Genomic DNA, 16,300 nt, shown 5'->3' with positions numbered 1-16,300 from the left:
AACAAAAGGCCCAAAGATATTTTAAAAATAATAATAATTAAGTGAGGGACTAATGAGCGAAAACGCGTAAACCAAAAACGTAATGATGGGTAACAGAAGGAGAGGGGGAGGAGTCCAGGGCAGGGTGGTTGACAAGGAACGGCAGTCTAACGGGTGACGGACGGAAATAAACGGAACAAAGATAGAAATGGCAGTAATTCCGTCTGAGGGACTCAGGTTTAAGCGATAAGTGGCAAGTAAGTATAGGCCAAAGGCAAAATTACGAATAATGTAATGGCAGCTCAGGGCATTATGGGTAATAGAGCCGAATGAATGAGCCAAAGGCAGAGGGATAATAGAGAAACAGGGCCGGCAGGCATGATGGGTAATGGACTCAAAACCTGATGGCTAATTAAAGAAGCGCTAGAAGGATGATGAAAGTGAACAGGCAGAAATGGACTAAAGGTAGTTCAGGAAATGAAGCTGAAATGAATGGCGCAGAGGCATGCTGGGTAATAGGACAGGAATGAATGGGCCAAAGATAGAAGCCGCAGTGACGCAAGTGGAGGCGGGGAACAGAAGGCATGATGGGTAACAGAAGGGGTGGGTCTACGACAACTGTCGCGTTAAATAGCTAAGGGGCATTGTGGGTAAGAAGAAGCAGGACAGGGTTCACGTAACCGGTTAGAATTCTCCCGAGGCACTGTGGGAAGGTCCAGCACTTCCGGTTTTCGGTCGCCGGCTCTGGACTAGGGGCCTGCCCCTCTGCCGCGGTGCCTGGTGGGACGAGGGGCCTGACCTTGCTGCCTAGCAGCCTCTGCCGCGCAACGCATCTTTACCCGTGTCCCTCGACCCTGGCTTGTTAGCCAATGAACGTACCAGACCGATTACGTCACCAGGATCGGCCTCCTGTCCCTGACAGAGCCAATCAGAATGCTTCAAGGATCCAAGCTGACCAATTACAGTGGCGATTTCGCCGCGGGGTGGAGTCGAAAGAAGGGACGACCTCTAGAGAGGGGCGGAGGCGACGAGTCAGTGGGCGTTTCAAAGTGCGCAGCGCAGACCAATGGCGGGCGAACACTGGAACCCGCGGCGTTGCGAGCCAATAGATGCGGTCTCTGCGGGCCAATTGGAAAGGCGGAGAAGTGTGCCTCCACCGGCCTGTGAGTGGGAGCCAATAGAAAAGGAGGTCCCAAAGAGGTAGGGTGGGACTCCCAGCCATGACTCCAATTGCAAGGCCAAGCCTTGAAGCTAGTGGGCGGATCCCAGAGCGTGCCGAACCAATGGGCTAGGCGGGGTGGGGCGACGGTGGCGGCGGCGGCGGCAGCGGGTTCGGTTGCGCGTGGCGCACGGGGTGGGAGCGGAGCCCAGGCCGGGTGCAGGCGCTGCCGCCAGTGAGAACCGGGACCCGGAGCTGAGCGGGGTTTGGCTGGGACTGGAACAGGAGCGCGCGAGCCCTGACCTTCGCCCTCTGACCTTTCCCCCTTGCAGGCGACCATGGGGAACGTCTTGGCCGCTAGCTCGCCGCCCGCAGGGCCGCCGCCGCCTCCCGCGCCCGCCCTCGTGGGACTGCCGCCGCCTCCGCCCTCTCCTCCCGGCTTCACGCTGCCGCCGCTCGGCGGCGGTCTGGGTGCTGGGGCTGGCGCGGGTCGAGGTTCGGAACGGACCCCCGGTGCTGCGGCCGGCAGCGCCGCAGGGACTGCGGACGATGGGGCCTGCGGCTGCCTGCCCAACCCCGGCACGTTCGAGGAGTGCCACCGGAAGTGCAAGGGTGAGGGGCGACAGACCTGGCGGGGGTGTGAGGGCCCGGATCTCGGGGGGAGGGGGAGCCCTTAGAGGACCTTGGGAATTGGCACGGACCATTGGAAACATGTAACAGAGCGTTAGGCGTTGACGTTAGGATCGAATGATGGAACGTTGGACTTGGGACGTAGAACGATGGGACCGGATGGTGGAACCTCAGGATGGAGTGCCAGAGCTGCCGAGCAAAGCCCTAGGGACTTCAGGGAACCCCGGGGATCAGCCAAGCCAGCTTTCTTATGTGATCGGGAAGGAAACTGAGACCCAAGGTCGCAGTGTCAGCAAGGGTCCAGAGCCGGGGCCGGGGTGAGGGGGGTGAACCCAAGACTTCTGGATCTTGGACAATTATGATAGCAGAGGTAGAGGTGACTTTCAGAGGAGTGTTCTGGCATTCAGTATGTGTTAACTCATGACATCCTTGTAATGTTTCCATGTGGTGAGTTTACACATGACATCTTACAGGAGACAAGTTTAACACAGAGAGTTAAAGTGACTTGCCTTGGGTCACATGGGTAGTAAGCAGTGGCACTGGGATTTGGATGCAGGCAAAGAAAGGCCCTGGTCCTAGTCCTGAGTATTAGCTTAGACCGTCTCTTTATTGGTTGAGGTGCTTTGTGGGATGTTTTGCTTGTGGGTCCCTGGAAGGAGGACAGCTGGGATGGTAGGGAAGGAAGGGGTGAGAGTTGGCGTGTTTGCCTTGGGGTGTGTATGGAGGGTGACAGCATTTCTCTTCTTCAGAGCTATTTCCCATTCAGATGGAAGGTGTCAAGCTCACAGTCAACAAAGGGTTGAGTAACCATTTCCAGGTGAGCCTTCCAGGTGCCCGTACTCTCCAGAGGTCATCCTAGCCATCTCCCTGCACCTACACATACAACCCCCTCAATCCCCCTTAAAGGGCTAGGCTCTTTGGCACCTGAAAAGACTCAGAGACACAATGTCAATCTGACTGCTCATTGGGTCCAGTGGAAGTGTTTAGGACCCAGAACCCAGGGATGCCCCTCCACCAGGCAGGAGTGAAGTACGGGTAGGTAGCCTTGTCTCCAGCTTATCTTTTCTTCTAGTGTCTAATCTAGTCAGGCTGAACCTCTCATTCTTTGCCCCCTGCCCTACCCAGAGCTGCCTGTCTTTCTTAATGGTGGGGAAGCCAGGTTGGCAAGTATCCCCATCCCAGGCTGGAAAGGAACTTTGCTGGGGGCAGGTTCAGCTGGGTTTATTGGGGGGTGGCCCACAGACTCCTCCCCACAGCCTTCCCTCCTCTCCCAGGTGAACCACACAGTAGCCCTCAGCACAATTGGGGAGTCCAACTACCACTTCGGGGTCACGTACGTGGGAACAAAGCAGCTGAGTCCCACAGAGGTGAGGTTCCTTTTGACATTTGTTCATTTTATCATCTTCTAACCAATATGTAGCCAAGCACCAGGCAGAGAAAAGGTTGAGCTGCTGGGGGTGTTGGGAAGTGGGGACTGTTTCTCGAAAATGCTTTGGAGCATGGTCACTCTTTCATCCTGAAGCGCCGTTCTCTGCCCAGCCCTGTGCTGGGTCAGAGCTGGGGGTCACCAGACAGGGATGACCCAGAGTAGGCAGAACTGAACTGTACATCATGCAGGGCTTTGAATACCAAACAGGGCATTTGGACTTTCTCTAGGGGGCAGTAGAGAGCCATGGAACCATTTGAACGGGACAGGCCTGACCAGATTTATGCACTAGGACCATCCCTCAGGCTGCCATGCAGAGGCTGAGTTAGGGAATGCAGGTGAAACCAGAGGCATGGAAGGAGGCGGGACTGAATTAGATCTCTGCTTATACCAACTATTGCCATTCAGTAAATTCGTTTATTTCACAAACCTTCACTGTACTCCATTCTGTGCCCAGCCCTGTGCTGGGCAGTGTGAGGACAGAGCAGTGGCTGAAACGGCCCTGGGGTTCACAGTCTTGTAAAGAAAGGGAACAGACCTGTCCCCAGAGAGTGACAGTCCAGGGTAACCAGGACTGAAATGCGTGGGGCCGGGGGGAGCCCAGAGAGGCACCTGACTCAGCCTAGGTGATCAGGGAGGGCTTCCTGGAGGAGGGGACCTTAGTCTGATGTTTTCTGAGGCTAGGCTTCTCACCGAGGCTCACCACACAATAGCTAGGCCTTTGACTTCTGACCTTGCCTCTGTGCCACAGGCATTCCCTGTGCTGGTGGGTGACATGGACAACAGTGGCAGCCTCAACGCTCAGGTCATTCACCAGCTGGGCCCTGGCCTTCGGTCCAAGATGGCCATCCAGGTGAGTGGGAGCCAAGTTAGCTGCTCCCCGCGCCTCCCCGAGCACCCAGCAACCCTCTACACTCTCCTTCCCCGCCCCCTACAGACCCAGCAGTCAAAGTTCGTGAACTGGCAGGTGGACGGGGAGTACCGGGGTTCTGACTTCACAGCAGCCGTCACTCTGGGGAACCCAGACGTCCTGGTGGGTTCAGGTAAGAGGCACGGGGCATGGAGGGAATCCGGTCTCAGTCGCAGCTTTCCCGGCGAATCCATTCCCTGCTCCAGAACTCGTTTTCTACCGTCTAGAAATGGTCAGGGGCAGGAGTGATTTTGAAACACCAGGCAGGATAGCACGGGGACCAAGCAAGTCAATTTCAAAGCCAGCCCTAGCCCCTGGCTTCATGGCAGCTGTATGCTAGTGCCCTTGCCCCCGGGGGGCCTTAGTTTCCTTGTCTGTGACGTTGGGCTATCTCACTAGGCTGTTGAAGAGGTTACGTTCTTTCGTGTGACAGACTTCAGGGGGTAGGGGGCCCGTAATGGGTCCCAGGGGAGTGTGGGCTGCTTCTGTTACTTGTGGGGCTCTGGGGTGCTTTCGGTGCAAGGATCCCTGGGGTTGGGTGGTGGGGGTCCACGTGCAGTTCGGGCAGGTAGTTGGATCCAAGACAGAAGCTGACAAGGAAAGTTCCTGTTTGGGTTGGCGTAGACAGAGACCGCCTGACTTGCGCCTGTCCGTCTAGTCTCTTCTTGGTTCCCCTTTTTTTGGGGTTTTTTTTTTGGGGGGGGGGTCTCTGGCTGTTTGTCTTTGATTTCTCGACATTCAGCATGAGAGTTGCTGGGGCGTGCATTTTGTACATTCCACGCACCAAGGGCGAGGGGAGGGAAACCAAGGAGCATTCAGCTTGTTCTCTGGGCACTTCCATTCCAGAGCACCTGGACACAAGCATTTTAAAAAAGGATGTCCGGTCATGGGGGCTTAGAAAGTTGAGGGCTTTGGGAGGGGTGTGTGGGGTCCTCAGAGAAAGCCTCCCTGCGTAGGTGATATCTGATAAAAGGTCAAAGAGTTGAGGGTAGGTGTCAAGCAGGTTTGTGGGGAATGAGCTCTTTAGCCCAGCACAGCAGCCAATGCAAAGGCCCTGAGGCAGGGCCCTTGATTGGATTGCCAGAAGGGGGGTGGCAGAGAGGGAGAGTTGGAAGTCACAGGGGTGAAAGGCCCAAATCAGCTGAGGCTCTGTAGGGCTTGACCCTTGACTCTGAATGAGTCAGGAGCCACGTGGAGGATTGCGAGCGTGAGAGGTTCAGGAGCTGACTTGGCTTCTAACGGGACCCACCATGCTACCCCCGTAGAGAGCAAACCGTGAGGGGCTCTATCTTGGGGTCAGTGGAGGGGGGTGAGGAGTGGTCAGGCCCATCCACTTTGAAAGTGGAGCCCATGGGGTTGGCTGGTGATTGGGTGTGGGGGGTGAATGAGAGGAGTCGGGATGACCCCGCAGGTCCGGGCTTGAACGATGGGAAGGATGGGAGTGTGGGTTCCTGCGTTCACGTCTGTCCTGCTGCCATTTGCTCAGCCTTGGAGGGCCAGGTCTTGGGCACTCAGTGGCTTTGTGAAGGCAGGAAGCCCGAATCCCAGGGAGAGCCCTCGGTTCTGCCTGCTGGAGGCTAAGGATCCTCGGGCGGTGTGGACTCTGAGCCCTCCACCCCAAGGAAGAGAAGGGGCTACCCTGGCAGGGAGGAGGGCAGCAGCCAGAAGGGGTGAGGAGAGAGGGAAGGGCCATCCGGCCGAATCCAGGGGCTGGAGGAAGCTGGGCGTGCAGGGTGTCGCAGGGGAGGCTGCGCCCACAGGTCCCGCGGGGGCATGAGGAACCTCAGGAAGAAACGTGTTCTGTCCCTGCCAACCTGACATCGTCGCTCGCCTTCTGCTCACGTGCTCCCTGCAGCTGGGCCACATGAGCTTTCCTGAGGCTTTCTGGAACCGCTGCTTTCTTTCTCCCCCATGACCTATCTCCATGCGGTCCCTGCTGCTTGGAGCTCTTCTCTCTGGTCTTGACGTGGCTGAGTGAGTAGTTTCAGGACACAGCTCACCCTCACAGAGGACACAGCTCACTTCTTCCATGAGGAAAGCAATGCACGGTCTGCATCGCATCGTCTCCCGTCGCCCCACACCCCACTGGGGCTTCGCAGTGCTTCCCCCTCCCAGGGATGTCCTTGCTCTGATCACCTGCCTCCCACACTAGGGTGGCAGCCCTTCTGGGACAGGAACTTGCTTGTCTCACTTGCCACCATGCGTCGAGTGCCTGGAACTGTGCCAGGAACAGAGCAGGCACTGAGAAAATCACGGACGAGAGAGCCAGTGGTGGTAGCGGCACATCCCGTGTGTTGCTTCCTGCCCGCGGTCAGGGCCCTAGGCGTGTGATGCGCGTCCTTTCCTTCAGCCATTCTAGGCACTGGGAGTAGAGCAGTGAGGAGAACGGCTTGTTGGATTCTGTCAACAGCCCTGTGAGGTAGGTGCTGCCATCGCCCTCCTCCTGCTGAGACCCAAAGAGGGGACACGCTTCCCAAGGACGCGCAGCAGGTTAGACTCCGGAATCCGGGCTTTTCTCTGGCCCTGGGCACCCCTACCCCCACGTGCACTCGCCGGCATCATCCCCTGCTCCCCAGCACTGGCCTCGGGGTCCCTCTTCCCCAGAGCCCAAGGCCACTGAGGGCATTTTTCATCTCTTAAGCTCTTTTTGTTTTCTCTGATGAGACTGATAACAACATCTGTCCCAGGGGCACAAAAGAGGAGACCCCTCTGGCACAAGACCGGAGTGGGAGAATCCCTCAGCATAAGGCCGGGTGCACAGTTGGGGTTCTCCCTGTGTTGGAGCTCCGTGTCCTACAGTGGGCAGGGGCTGTCCCTTTTCCTGTCACCCATTTCACAGGTGAAGAAAAAGAGGCCCAGGGTGGAGTCAGGCACTCGGGTTCACACAGCAGGAAACCTAGAAGCTGGACTTCGAATCATGGCCTAACCCAAGGGCCTGTATTCTTTCTCGGTTCCCCCTCTGTGGCCTCAGGCACCTTCTGAGAAGCTAGCATGCGCCCAGCCAGTGACTTGAGACAGCCCTCTTGGGAGGGCGCATTTTATTCTAGCTTTTCTTACATTTTATTTATTTATTTGCTTGAGAGAGAGAATTAAGGGGAGGAGCAGAGAGAGAGGGAAAAGCAGGCTTCCCGCTGAGCAGGGTTTCAGACTCGTGAGGTCCTTCATGGCTACTCCCCACGCCGCAGAATGGCCCCCACTTGAGAAGTGCAGGCCCTCTCGGGGAGCACGCAGGGACCACCAGGACGACTGGGTGTGGATACAAGTGGGAGGGACCACTGGGTTCAGGGACCTCGGGTACAGGAAGGAGGGAGAACTGTGAGGAGCTACAAGCAGGGCAGCCCCCAGGGGAAGGGGCACAGGGAATGGGCTTGGGGAGCAGGGAGAAGGGGTGAACTGGGGAAACAAGCCAGGTTCCATGGGGAGCGGGAGAGGGACAGGCAGTGGAGAGCATGTTCTGACCCCAGTTTTCAGACTCTCAGTGGCCTCTGTATCCCCGCCAGTTGCAGGGCAGGGGGAAGGTGAATGCAGGGAGTTCAGGGTGGGGGGGATGACTGCCCTGGTCCCATGGTGACCACAGCTCCTACCAGGGGCATGCTGGAGAAGTAGCCAAATCCAGGAAACACTGAGGTGTGAATACGTAGTTGGCTGGATTGAGCAGGGGAGAGGACATGCTGGGCGGGAGGAACAGCGCGTGCACAGGGAAGAGGGAGCTCCTTGTGTTCGCGCTGCCCAGGGGGACATGGCTGGCTGTGTCTTGGAAAGAGAAAGGGGCTCGGGTTTGAAGCTGGGGCCTAGCCATGCAGGACCCTGCGGCTGGGTCTCCTGGGCAAGGGGAGCCATGGCAGATTCTGAGCAGGAGGAAAATGGGATGTGAGGCCTGTGTATGAATAGGATCCCTCTGTGTTGCAGGCGTGATAGCATGGAGAGAGCGAGGCAGACCAGGAGATCGGAGGGAGGTTCGGGGGTCCCCCAACTCTAAGTCCCAGTAGGTGCCAGAGAGGCACCTGAGAGGTGGGGGCCCTGAGTTGAAGTCCCAGTCTCTCTGGGAACACAGACAGTTCCTCTTCCCTTAGGGGCCATGTTTCCCCTGCACTGAATGAGGGGACATGCCCAGCTCAGGCCTCGCTGCTGGCTGGATGGGCTGGCCCCAGTCTCCTGCCCTCGTGGGGAGGGAATGCACAGCAAGGCTCGCAGAAGCCCAAAGGGGGCTCCTGACCGCACCTTCCCCAGAAGACATAGCACCAGACCCATGACCATGAACCCTCAGCCTCCCCAGCCCGATGGCATCCTCCATCTGGAATGGGAGAGGCCTCTGACCCTGTGCACCCGTTCCTGCTCTGTCCTGTCCCCGTCCCAGTGTCCTGGCTCTCCCCTTGCCCGTCAAGCCTCTGCTCTCAGCTCTTCCCCTGTTCCTCTGTGTCCCTGCCCCGCCTTCCCCTTTTCTCTGTCCTCTTCCTTGCTGGCTCGGGACCTCAGCCCAACTATGTCCTCTTCGTTTCCCCCGAGAATCTTCCAGATTCTCTTTCCACTTCTCTACGTAATTCCCTCATTTTTTCCTTAACCATCATTCCCTCTGCGTCTCCGACTCTCCCTCCCAGTTCTCCTATAGCTCGCATTTGTGGTGTCTACTCTCCGGGGCTGCGGAGATTCTAGGCGTGAAAGTGTCAGACCCTGGCTCCAGGACTCCAGTCCAGCAGTGGGCAGTCACTTGTTAGCCACTCCCAGGAGGCCTTGGAGCTGTCCCCGCTGCCAGGAGGCGGGGGGGTGCCAGCTGTAGGCCTCAGCATGGCCAGTCCTAGCGATCCCGAGCATCGGACACTGCCCTGCTCCTTAGGCACTCTGTGAGACCCCAGTGCCATCTCGGGAGGTAGTCCCGTTCACAGAGAAATGACCCCAGTGGCCTGCCATTACTCCATCCGTCAGTGGTGGGGCTGTGTTTGGAACCCGGGCTGTCTGGCCCCCGGAGGTGTGCTTATCACAGCCCTCCCCTCCAGCCTCTCCCCAGTGGCAGAGGGTGAAGAAGCCCAGATTCTGCCCCTGGAGTAATCTTGTGACGGCGGGTCAGGGACTCGCTCTCTTAGCCTCTGCAGATGGTGCCAAATGAATGCCCGCCTCGTGGGGCCTGGGAGGCCCAAGGGGTAGGCCCTGAGCCCCCAGCAGGGACACACCTGGAGGGCTGCCTGGAGCCAGAGTCTGGCTCCGCAGAACCTGACCACAAGCTGATGTGACGCCTCCTCCCGCCCCCATCTCACCTGCAGGAATCCTCGTGGCCCACTACCTCCAGAGCATCACGCCGTGTCTGGCCCTGGGTGGGGAGCTCGTCTACCACCGGCGGCCGGGGGAGGAAGGCACTGTCATGTCTCTAGCTGGGAAGTACACATGTGAGCCTGGGGCCCGGGGGACGGGGCCGGGGGCCGGGGTCCTGGCTTCCATGTGCCCCGAGCCCCCTTGGTCACCTGCACCCATCCCCTCCCTTCCGCCTGCTCTGTCACAGTGAACAACTGGTTGGCGACGGTAACCCTGGGCCAGGCGGGCATGCATGCCACCTACTACCACAAAGCCAGTGACCAGGTGAGCCGGGTCGGGGCTCCGTGGGGAGGGCATGCTGTGTGGGCATGGCAGTCAGGGCTCCCCATCCCCCCGCACCCAGCGTGACCCCGGGGGTCCGGCCTGGGAAGCTGACTATTGCGTGTCACCATGGCCCCTCCAGCTGCAGGTGGGTGTGGAGTTCGAGGCCAGCACAAGGATGCAGGACACCAGCGTCTCCTTCGGGTACCAGCTGGACCTGCCCAAGGCCAACCTCCTCTTCAAAGGTACACACCTTGGTTTCCCCGCTTGGAAACAAGGCATCAGGTGATTCGGGCCAGAGTGTGCCTATAGGCCTAAGCAGGTGGTGGAGGGGTGCATGCCGCCCCTTCTGGGGTGACGCTTGTTGAGAAGGCGGGTGCCTGGCCCTGGGCTTGGCACCCACCACATCCACTCCTCGCCCGGCCACTAACCCTCTCCGGCCCCACACTTGCTCCTCCTTTTCGTTTTCTCACAAGTGGGAGGCCGCTCCGGGGGCCCTCAGGCCACCCCACGCCTCTACCCAGAGGAGAGACGAGCTCCCCCAGTGCGCCATCACAGCCCCCCCGCCGGGCCAGCTCTGAGTCTGATGATAAGTTCCGAGCCTTTCTTGGACCTCAGCAGTTCTCAGGTTGGCGGTGTGTGAAGGGCGGCCCAGGAAGCCGCCTCCAGGCATCCTCGGGCGGGTCTCCCGCAGGCAGCAAGGAGGCCCCGGGGACTTACTTGCCTGTGAAGCTGACCCTCCATGCCGACCTCTCCATCCCCGTCTCTGTGGTCAGCCTGGCGTCGGAGGCTCGGTTTGGGTCTCAGCTCTGCTGCTCCTCCGCTCCCACGGCCCCACACCCGGGCCTGGCGCACGACCCCTAGGGAGTTGTCTGTTCCGCAGATGCTGAGCACCTGCCGTGTGCCCAGGCCAGGCCCTACCCTACCAAGGCTCCGGGTGGGGGTGAGACAGACTCCTTTCCAGAGTGAAGACCTGGTGTGGGCAGGATCGGGATGGGAGGGGCCCGTGGTGTGGCCGAGGGCTTCGGGGCAGGAGAGGTCAGGAGAGGTCGTCGTGCGAGGGAAGGGAGGATGGCGAAGCCAGTTGCTCTCAGGGCCAGAGAACTTGGGGTTCGGGAAGAGATTTCCAGGTGTGGTCAGAGGTCTAGAAGCCAGTAGTCTGGCTGGTGGGTATCCAAGGTGGCCTGGAGCATGACTCCAGAAGGACGGGGCGGGAAGCTGGCTCGCAACACAGCTGTCTCCCTGCAGGCTCCGTGGACAGCAACTGGGTCGTGGGTGCCACATTGGAGAAGAAGCTCCCGCCCCTGCCCCTAACGTTGGCCCTCGGGGCCTTCCTGAATCACCGAAAGAACAAGTTCCAGTGCGGCTTTGGTCTAACCATCGGCTGAGCCCCTCCTGGCCCCCACCTTCCACCCTTCCTCCTTCAGATCCCACCTCCCCCTCCCCCTGCCATGGAGGGGAGACCTGAGCCCTCCTCCCCGTCCCTTCCCTCCCTCCTCGGGGGTCAAGGGGGGCAGTGGAAAGGAGGGGGCCCATCACCCCAGCAGCTGAGGGGGGGAATTCTGGAACCACGGGAGCTCCAGGATTCGGAGCACTAGGGGCAGGGCGCCCAGTGGGCCTGAAGTCCTGGAGGGGATTCCGGAATCGAGGGGCATGCCGGATTCTGAGCACCAGGGGCAGAGGCGGCCAGACAACCTCAGGGAGGTGTTGGGGCATCCCAGTCCCCCCAAAGGGCCCTGGGCCTGGCCCTGTGGGGGCAGTAAGAAGAGGAGCTTCCCCATCCCCGGTCAGTCCGCCTCCGCCCACTTTCCCACCCATCCCTCAGTATAAATCATGTTTATAAGTTATGGAAGAACTGGGACATTTTACAGAAAAAAAAAAAACCAACAAAAAATATACACGAAAAAAGTGAACTGGGTGGCATCTGTTTTTCTGTGTGTCAGCCCCCCTTTTTCCCCAGTCCTTGCAGACGGACCTCACAGGGGCCAGCAGGGGGCGATGCAGGGTGGGGCCAGGAAGCCCAGCCTGGCCTGAGCTCACACATCCTCCCTGTGACTTGGGGGACTTTGGCTGGGACATCACAGGCCCTCCCTCACCAGCAGGGCTGGGTCTTGTGGTCACACCCCAGCTTGGCCAGGCCAGAGAGGCTGTCAGAAGACTTCCCCCACCAGCTACAGGAGCAGGGGTGATGTGTCCGTCGCAGGAATCAGGGTGCAAGCTGGGACTCCCGTGGGCTTTTCAGGTTCCAAAAGAGGCCGAGGACAGTGTATTAGGACCTCTTTGTGACAGAAGGCCAGAGCCCTCAGAAGCCTCACAAGGATCACAGCACCTGAAAAGACCTCAGAGCCTGTTAACGCTGCCTGAGGGGGCAAAGGGCTTCTGGACTTCTGGGCCTCAGGAGAGGTGCTGGAGTCCGACCCTGGGCTGGCTACAGACTTCTTGGCTCACATAGGTGGGGGGGAGGTAGAGGTGTGGGTTTTGTCCACCTAGCGTTCCTCCCAGTAGACTCTCCCACCCCTGACTTCAGACAGGAACAGAAACCCTGCTTGGCACGCGCACACATGCATGAGGTTTGGGGAAGGGAGGCTCTTGAACAGAGATGACCCAGAGAAGCCACCCCGTGGGACACAGCAGAGCAGTAATGAGGCCTGGCCCTCCTCTCCTGTGCGTGCCCCCCCCACCCCCATCTCAGCTGAAGCTAGACTTCCCAGTGGGACAGCTGGGACTCCCCAGGCTGCCTGGGAAGATGGCCCAGTGGCTGGGAAGGTGACTGCTCCTGGGGCCAATCAGAGCAGGTTGTGCCAGGAACAGCTCTCGGGATTTTGTACGCACGCAGCTTGCATCACCGGATGGTGGTGTAAGTGTGACCGTTTTCCTAGGTCTTCTGGACCAAGAAGTAGGGTGGTCAGATAGCCTTGATCATTCGCCCAAGGTCATGTAGTTGGCAGAGCCCCAATTTAGGGCCAGACTGTTTCGTTCCAGAGTCCGCAGTCCACAAAGCTGGGATCTACAATGTTGGTTAGGGAGAAGGGCTGGGATCTTCATTCTGCAAACGGGCAGGGGAGCTCAGAGAACTGCTCACCTATGCCCAAGGTCACAGGCAAAGAGGGAAGGAGGAGGGACACCTGGGTGGGTCAGTTGTGAAGCCTCTGCCTTCAGTTCAGGTCATGATCCCAGAATTCTCGAGCCCCTCATTGGGCTCCCTGCTCGGCAGGAAGCCTGCTTTTGCCTCTCCCACTCCCCTTGTTTCTATTCCCTCTGGCTGTCAAATAAATAAAAATCTAAAAAAAGAGAGAGAGAGAGAGGTCCAAAACCCAGGTTTACACAGTCCCCACCCCTCCCATCCCGTCTGTTTGGACCTCTGGAGCCCTTCTCCCTAAGTCCCAAGAATCTGGACTCCTAGCCATTGCCCCTCAGAACCCAGGAATCCAAGCCCCTCAGGCTTCTCTTTTCCTCTGACCCAGGATTTGGGCCCCCAGTCCCCATTCCAAATTTTATTTATCCATCCACAGGAAAAGAGGAAGGAGGGGAATGGGAGCTTCCTTTCCCTGGTGTTTCTAGCCCCCCAGAACGGAGGAAGGTGCCTGAGTTACTGGGTAAAATGTCACCTGCCTTCCGGGGAGCCGTTGGGGGTTCATCACGTGGCCTCCGACCCCCACCTCCTTCCCCCTGCCTGCTGCGTGAAGGGGTGGGGGGGGTGTACAGCCCACCTCGTGACTGGGGGCTGGCCCAGTTCGATGCCGCCCAAGAGGAGTGGGCGGGGCAGGGGGAACAGTATAATTGGAGGAGTCTGGAATCCGTGAGTCCTACTCAGCCCAAGCAGAGGCGAAGGAGGAGGTTCCCCGGAGCCGGTGAGAAACAGAGTTGAGGGCACAGAGATCTGCTCAGGGCTAGTGTGAGGGACAGGCTGGGGCGGGGGACGGCCCTACCCCAGGGTCATGGAATGAGGAGGAAAGCCGGGGTCGGACCTAGGCAAGGAGTGGGGCACAGGGTCTTGGCTGGAAGAAGGTTGGATGGGAGGAGCAGAACCTGGTAAAACGTATCAAGAGTCCACGAATGGTCAGTGTCATTTATTGAACACTTCTGGATGCCCCCTCAGATCTCCATTAGTGGGAGATTGGGGGGCAGGGGTGGCAGCCAGATAACTAGAGCACTCATCTTTTCGGGAGGACTTTTCAATGAGAATTAAGTTAGCCGGTAGGTGGAAGGTGACGTTTGGATGTGAAGCTGGGGCTCAGGCTGTGAAGGGAGAATGAGGAATGTGAGGCCAGAATTTATAAGCCACTGTTGGGGCTCACAGGGAACACGGGGCAGGGTAAGTGGAATTTGAACCCTCCAAGAGGATGGAATTTGGGCCGTGGAGGCCGACCTGAAGATGGGGAGATAAGACAAGACAATGAGGGAGTTAAATAAACAATGGAGGTACGGTTTGGTAAATGTTTGTGATTGGATTAGGCTGATGCAGATCCTGGGGCAACGGGTATGATTGGGAGGATGGGGCTCCGGGTGGGAGGGGTCCCCGCTTGCTGCTGATTGACGTGTCTCACTCAACCTGACCCATCGCAGGCTGGAAGATGAAGGTTCTGTGGGCCGCGCTGGTGGTCACACTCCTGGCAGGTATGTGGGCGGGGCTTGCTCCAGTCCCTGCCTTGCTCCCATGCACACCTGTGCATGGGACCCCCTTTCATCCCTGGGTTCCTCCTTCTGCTGGTGTCGTCATCTTGAAGGGAGGCCCAGGTGTGAGGCTTCACATCCACTGGCTCTGAGCAGCTTCTTTTACTCTCTCTGGGCCTCAGTTTTCCTACCCTTAAAACAGTTCTAATGCACTGTTGTCGGGCAGACAGAGAGCTCCAGATTGGTGTCCACTGTGACTAGTTCTCTTCACAGCATGGGTCCTGCATGCAGCAGCACAGACCCTCAATATATACCCCTCCCCGCCTGCTCCCTTCCTGCCAGTGCTCTAAAGAAGCCGGGGAGCATTTATGGAGCACCTGCTGTGTACCAGCTACTCTGTGCCTGGTGGGGGTGATGGCTGTGAACTTGATTCTGTGCAGGATGCTGGGCCGATGTGGAGCCAGAGTCCCCACTGGAGGGGGAGCCGAAGCCGGAGCGGGAGCTGGAGCCTGAGGCCGGGTGGCAGGCTGGTCAGCCCTGGGAGCTAGCACTGGCCCGCTTCTGGGATTACCTACGCTGGGTGCAGACACTGTCTGACCAGGTGCAGGAGGACGTCCTCAACAACCAGGTCACCCAGGAACTGACGTGAGTGCTCCTGCCACTCCCAGAGGCCAGTGCCTTCTGGACCCCTGGCTGTCCCCGCTCTGGGTTTCTTTGTGTCCCTGCCACCAACTCTTCGGCATCTCTGCTCATGTCTTGCTTCCTCTTTTACATTTCGAGCTCCTGGCTTGATGGACCCTCCCTGCCTCTGGCTACCCATTGTCGCACCCTCACCTTTCATCTCTGCTTCTGCCCTGGCCCTGTCCCCATCTTGCCTCCCCTCCCTCACCCCTCCTGGGTTTTCCTGCTTCTCTCTCCCACCCTCCGTACACACTCGCTCCTGCCCTCTCGGCCCACAGGGTGCTGATGGAGGAAACCATGAAAGAGGTGAAAGCCTACAGAGCGGAGCTGGAGGAGCAGCTGGGCCCCATGGCCTCGGAGACACAGGCCCGCGTGGCTAAGGAGCTGCAGGCGGCGCAGGCGCGGCTGCGCTCAGACATGGAGGACGTGCGCAACCGCCTGACGCAGTACCGCGGTGAGGTGCAGGCCATGCTGGGCCAGAGCACCGAGGAGCTGCGGGCGCGCTTCGCCTCCCACTTGCGCAAGCTGCGCAAGAGGATGCTGCGGGACGCCGAGGACCTGCAGAAGCGCCTGGCCGTGTACCGCGCCGGGGTGCGCGAGGGCGCCGAGCGCAGCGTGAGCACCGTCCGCGAGCGCCTCTGGCCGCTGCTGGAGCAGGCCCGCACGCGGCACGCCAACCTGGGGGCCCTGGCCACCCAGCCGCTGCGAGAGCGTGCCGACGCCCTGGGCCAGCAGCTGCGCGGGCGGCTGGAAGAGGTGGGCAGCCGCGCCCGCAGCCACTTGGAGGAGGTGCGCGAGCAGATGGAGGAGGTGCGGGCCAAGATGGAGGAGCAGGCCAACCAGATGCGCCAGCAGGCCGAGGCCTTCCAGGCCCGCCTCAAGAGCTGGTTCGAGCCCCTGGTGGAAGACATGCAGCGCCAGTGGGCGGGGCTGGTGGAGAAGGTGCAGGCGGCCCTAGGCACCAGCCCCACCACCGCAGCGCCGGTGGAGACACAATGAGTGGGCCCCGCCCGCGCCGCGCGGTGCGCTCCGCCCCTGCCCGCACCCCCTGCTCCCCTGGCTCCGCCCCGACTGTCCTTGTGGAGGGCCCTCGCTTAATAAAGATTGACCAGACCCACCGCACCTGCTGGACGTCCGTGTGTGATTTCTCCCTACTTGGCGCCTCGGTTTCTCTTTCCGCCGCACGCTGGCCGCGCAGTTCTGTCCTCTCCCCTCTGCTGTCCGTTGGCTCCCTTCTGTCCCTTTCAGAGTCTCCCTTTTTACTCAGAGACGTGGTTCGAGACCAGATCCATCCCTAGGGTAGAACGGTGGTCACCCCTTACTACGGGGATTG

At 59.4% G+C, this 16,300-nt stretch overlaps 2 protein-coding genes across 3 annotated transcripts; both read left to right on the top strand.

Annotated features, from left to right (window-relative positions):
- The first annotated feature begins 1,235 nt into the window (after positions 1–1,235).
- Positions 1,236–11,585, top strand: TOMM40 (translocase of outer mitochondrial membrane 40). 2 transcript variants are annotated; one of them, XM_004767648.3, is made up of 10 exons: positions 1,236–1,373; positions 1,471–1,750; positions 2,518–2,585; positions 3,043–3,135; positions 3,946–4,047; positions 4,132–4,237; positions 9,363–9,485; positions 9,599–9,675; positions 9,815–9,917; positions 10,921–11,585. In XM_004767648.3, the coding sequence occupies exons 2-10, from the start codon at positions 1,477–1,479 to the stop codon at positions 11,058–11,060; spliced, it is 1,086 nt and encodes a 361-aa protein (XP_004767705.1). In that variant the 5' UTR covers positions 1,236–1,373; positions 1,471–1,476; the 3' UTR covers positions 11,061–11,585. The 2 variants fall into 2 exon arrangements, with proteins under 2 accessions (XP_004767705.1, XP_044933117.1); XM_045077182.1 differs by having other exon boundaries at positions 10,907–11,585.
- A 1,827-nt stretch (positions 11,586–13,412) lies between these two features.
- APOE (apolipoprotein E) lies at positions 13,413–16,089 on the top strand. The gene is made up of 4 exons (XM_004767647.3): positions 13,413–13,523; positions 14,239–14,289; positions 14,727–14,931; positions 15,246–16,089. The coding sequence occupies exons 2-4, from the start codon at positions 14,247–14,249 to the stop codon at positions 15,964–15,966; spliced, it is 969 nt and encodes a 322-aa protein (XP_004767704.2). The 5' UTR covers positions 13,413–13,523; positions 14,239–14,246; the 3' UTR covers positions 15,967–16,089.
- Positions 16,090–16,300: the final 211 nt, after the last annotated feature.

This window comes from Mustela putorius, unplaced genomic scaffold (assembly GCF_011764305.1).
Source record: "Mustela putorius furo isolate JIRA1106 unplaced genomic scaffold, ASM1176430v1.1 tig00000196_pilon_pilon_pilon, whole genome shotgun sequence".
In the NCBI taxonomy this organism is placed as follows: Eukaryota; Metazoa; Chordata; class Mammalia; order Carnivora; family Mustelidae; genus Mustela; species Mustela putorius.
The sequence above is the reverse complement of the archived record's forward strand: the minus strand, read 5'-3'. Positions and strand labels throughout refer to the sequence as shown.

Bases quoted from the DNA above. Each gene is read 5' to 3' on its own strand.
- TOMM40 (XM_004767648.3), top strand. From the start codon at position 1,477: ATGGGGAACGTCTTGGCCGCTAGCTCGCCGCCCGCAGGGCCGCCGCCG. The intron at 9,486-9,598 runs GTGAGCCTGGGG...GCTCTGTCACAG, and splicing joins TCTAGCTGGGAAGTACACAT to TGAACAACTGGTTGGCGACG. The intron at 9,676-9,814 runs GTGAGCCGGGTC...TGGCCCCTCCAG, and splicing joins ACCACAAAGCCAGTGACCAG to CTGCAGGTGGGTGTGGAGTT.
- APOE (XM_004767647.3), top strand. From the start codon at position 14,247: ATGAAGGTTCTGTGGGCCGCGCTGGTGGTCACACTCCTGGCAG. The intron at 14,290-14,726 runs GTATGTGGGCGG...GATTCTGTGCAG, and splicing joins GGTGGTCACACTCCTGGCAG to GATGCTGGGCCGATGTGGAG. The intron at 14,932-15,245 runs GTGAGTGCTCCT...CTCGGCCCACAG, and splicing joins CAGGTCACCCAGGAACTGAC to GGTGCTGATGGAGGAAACCA.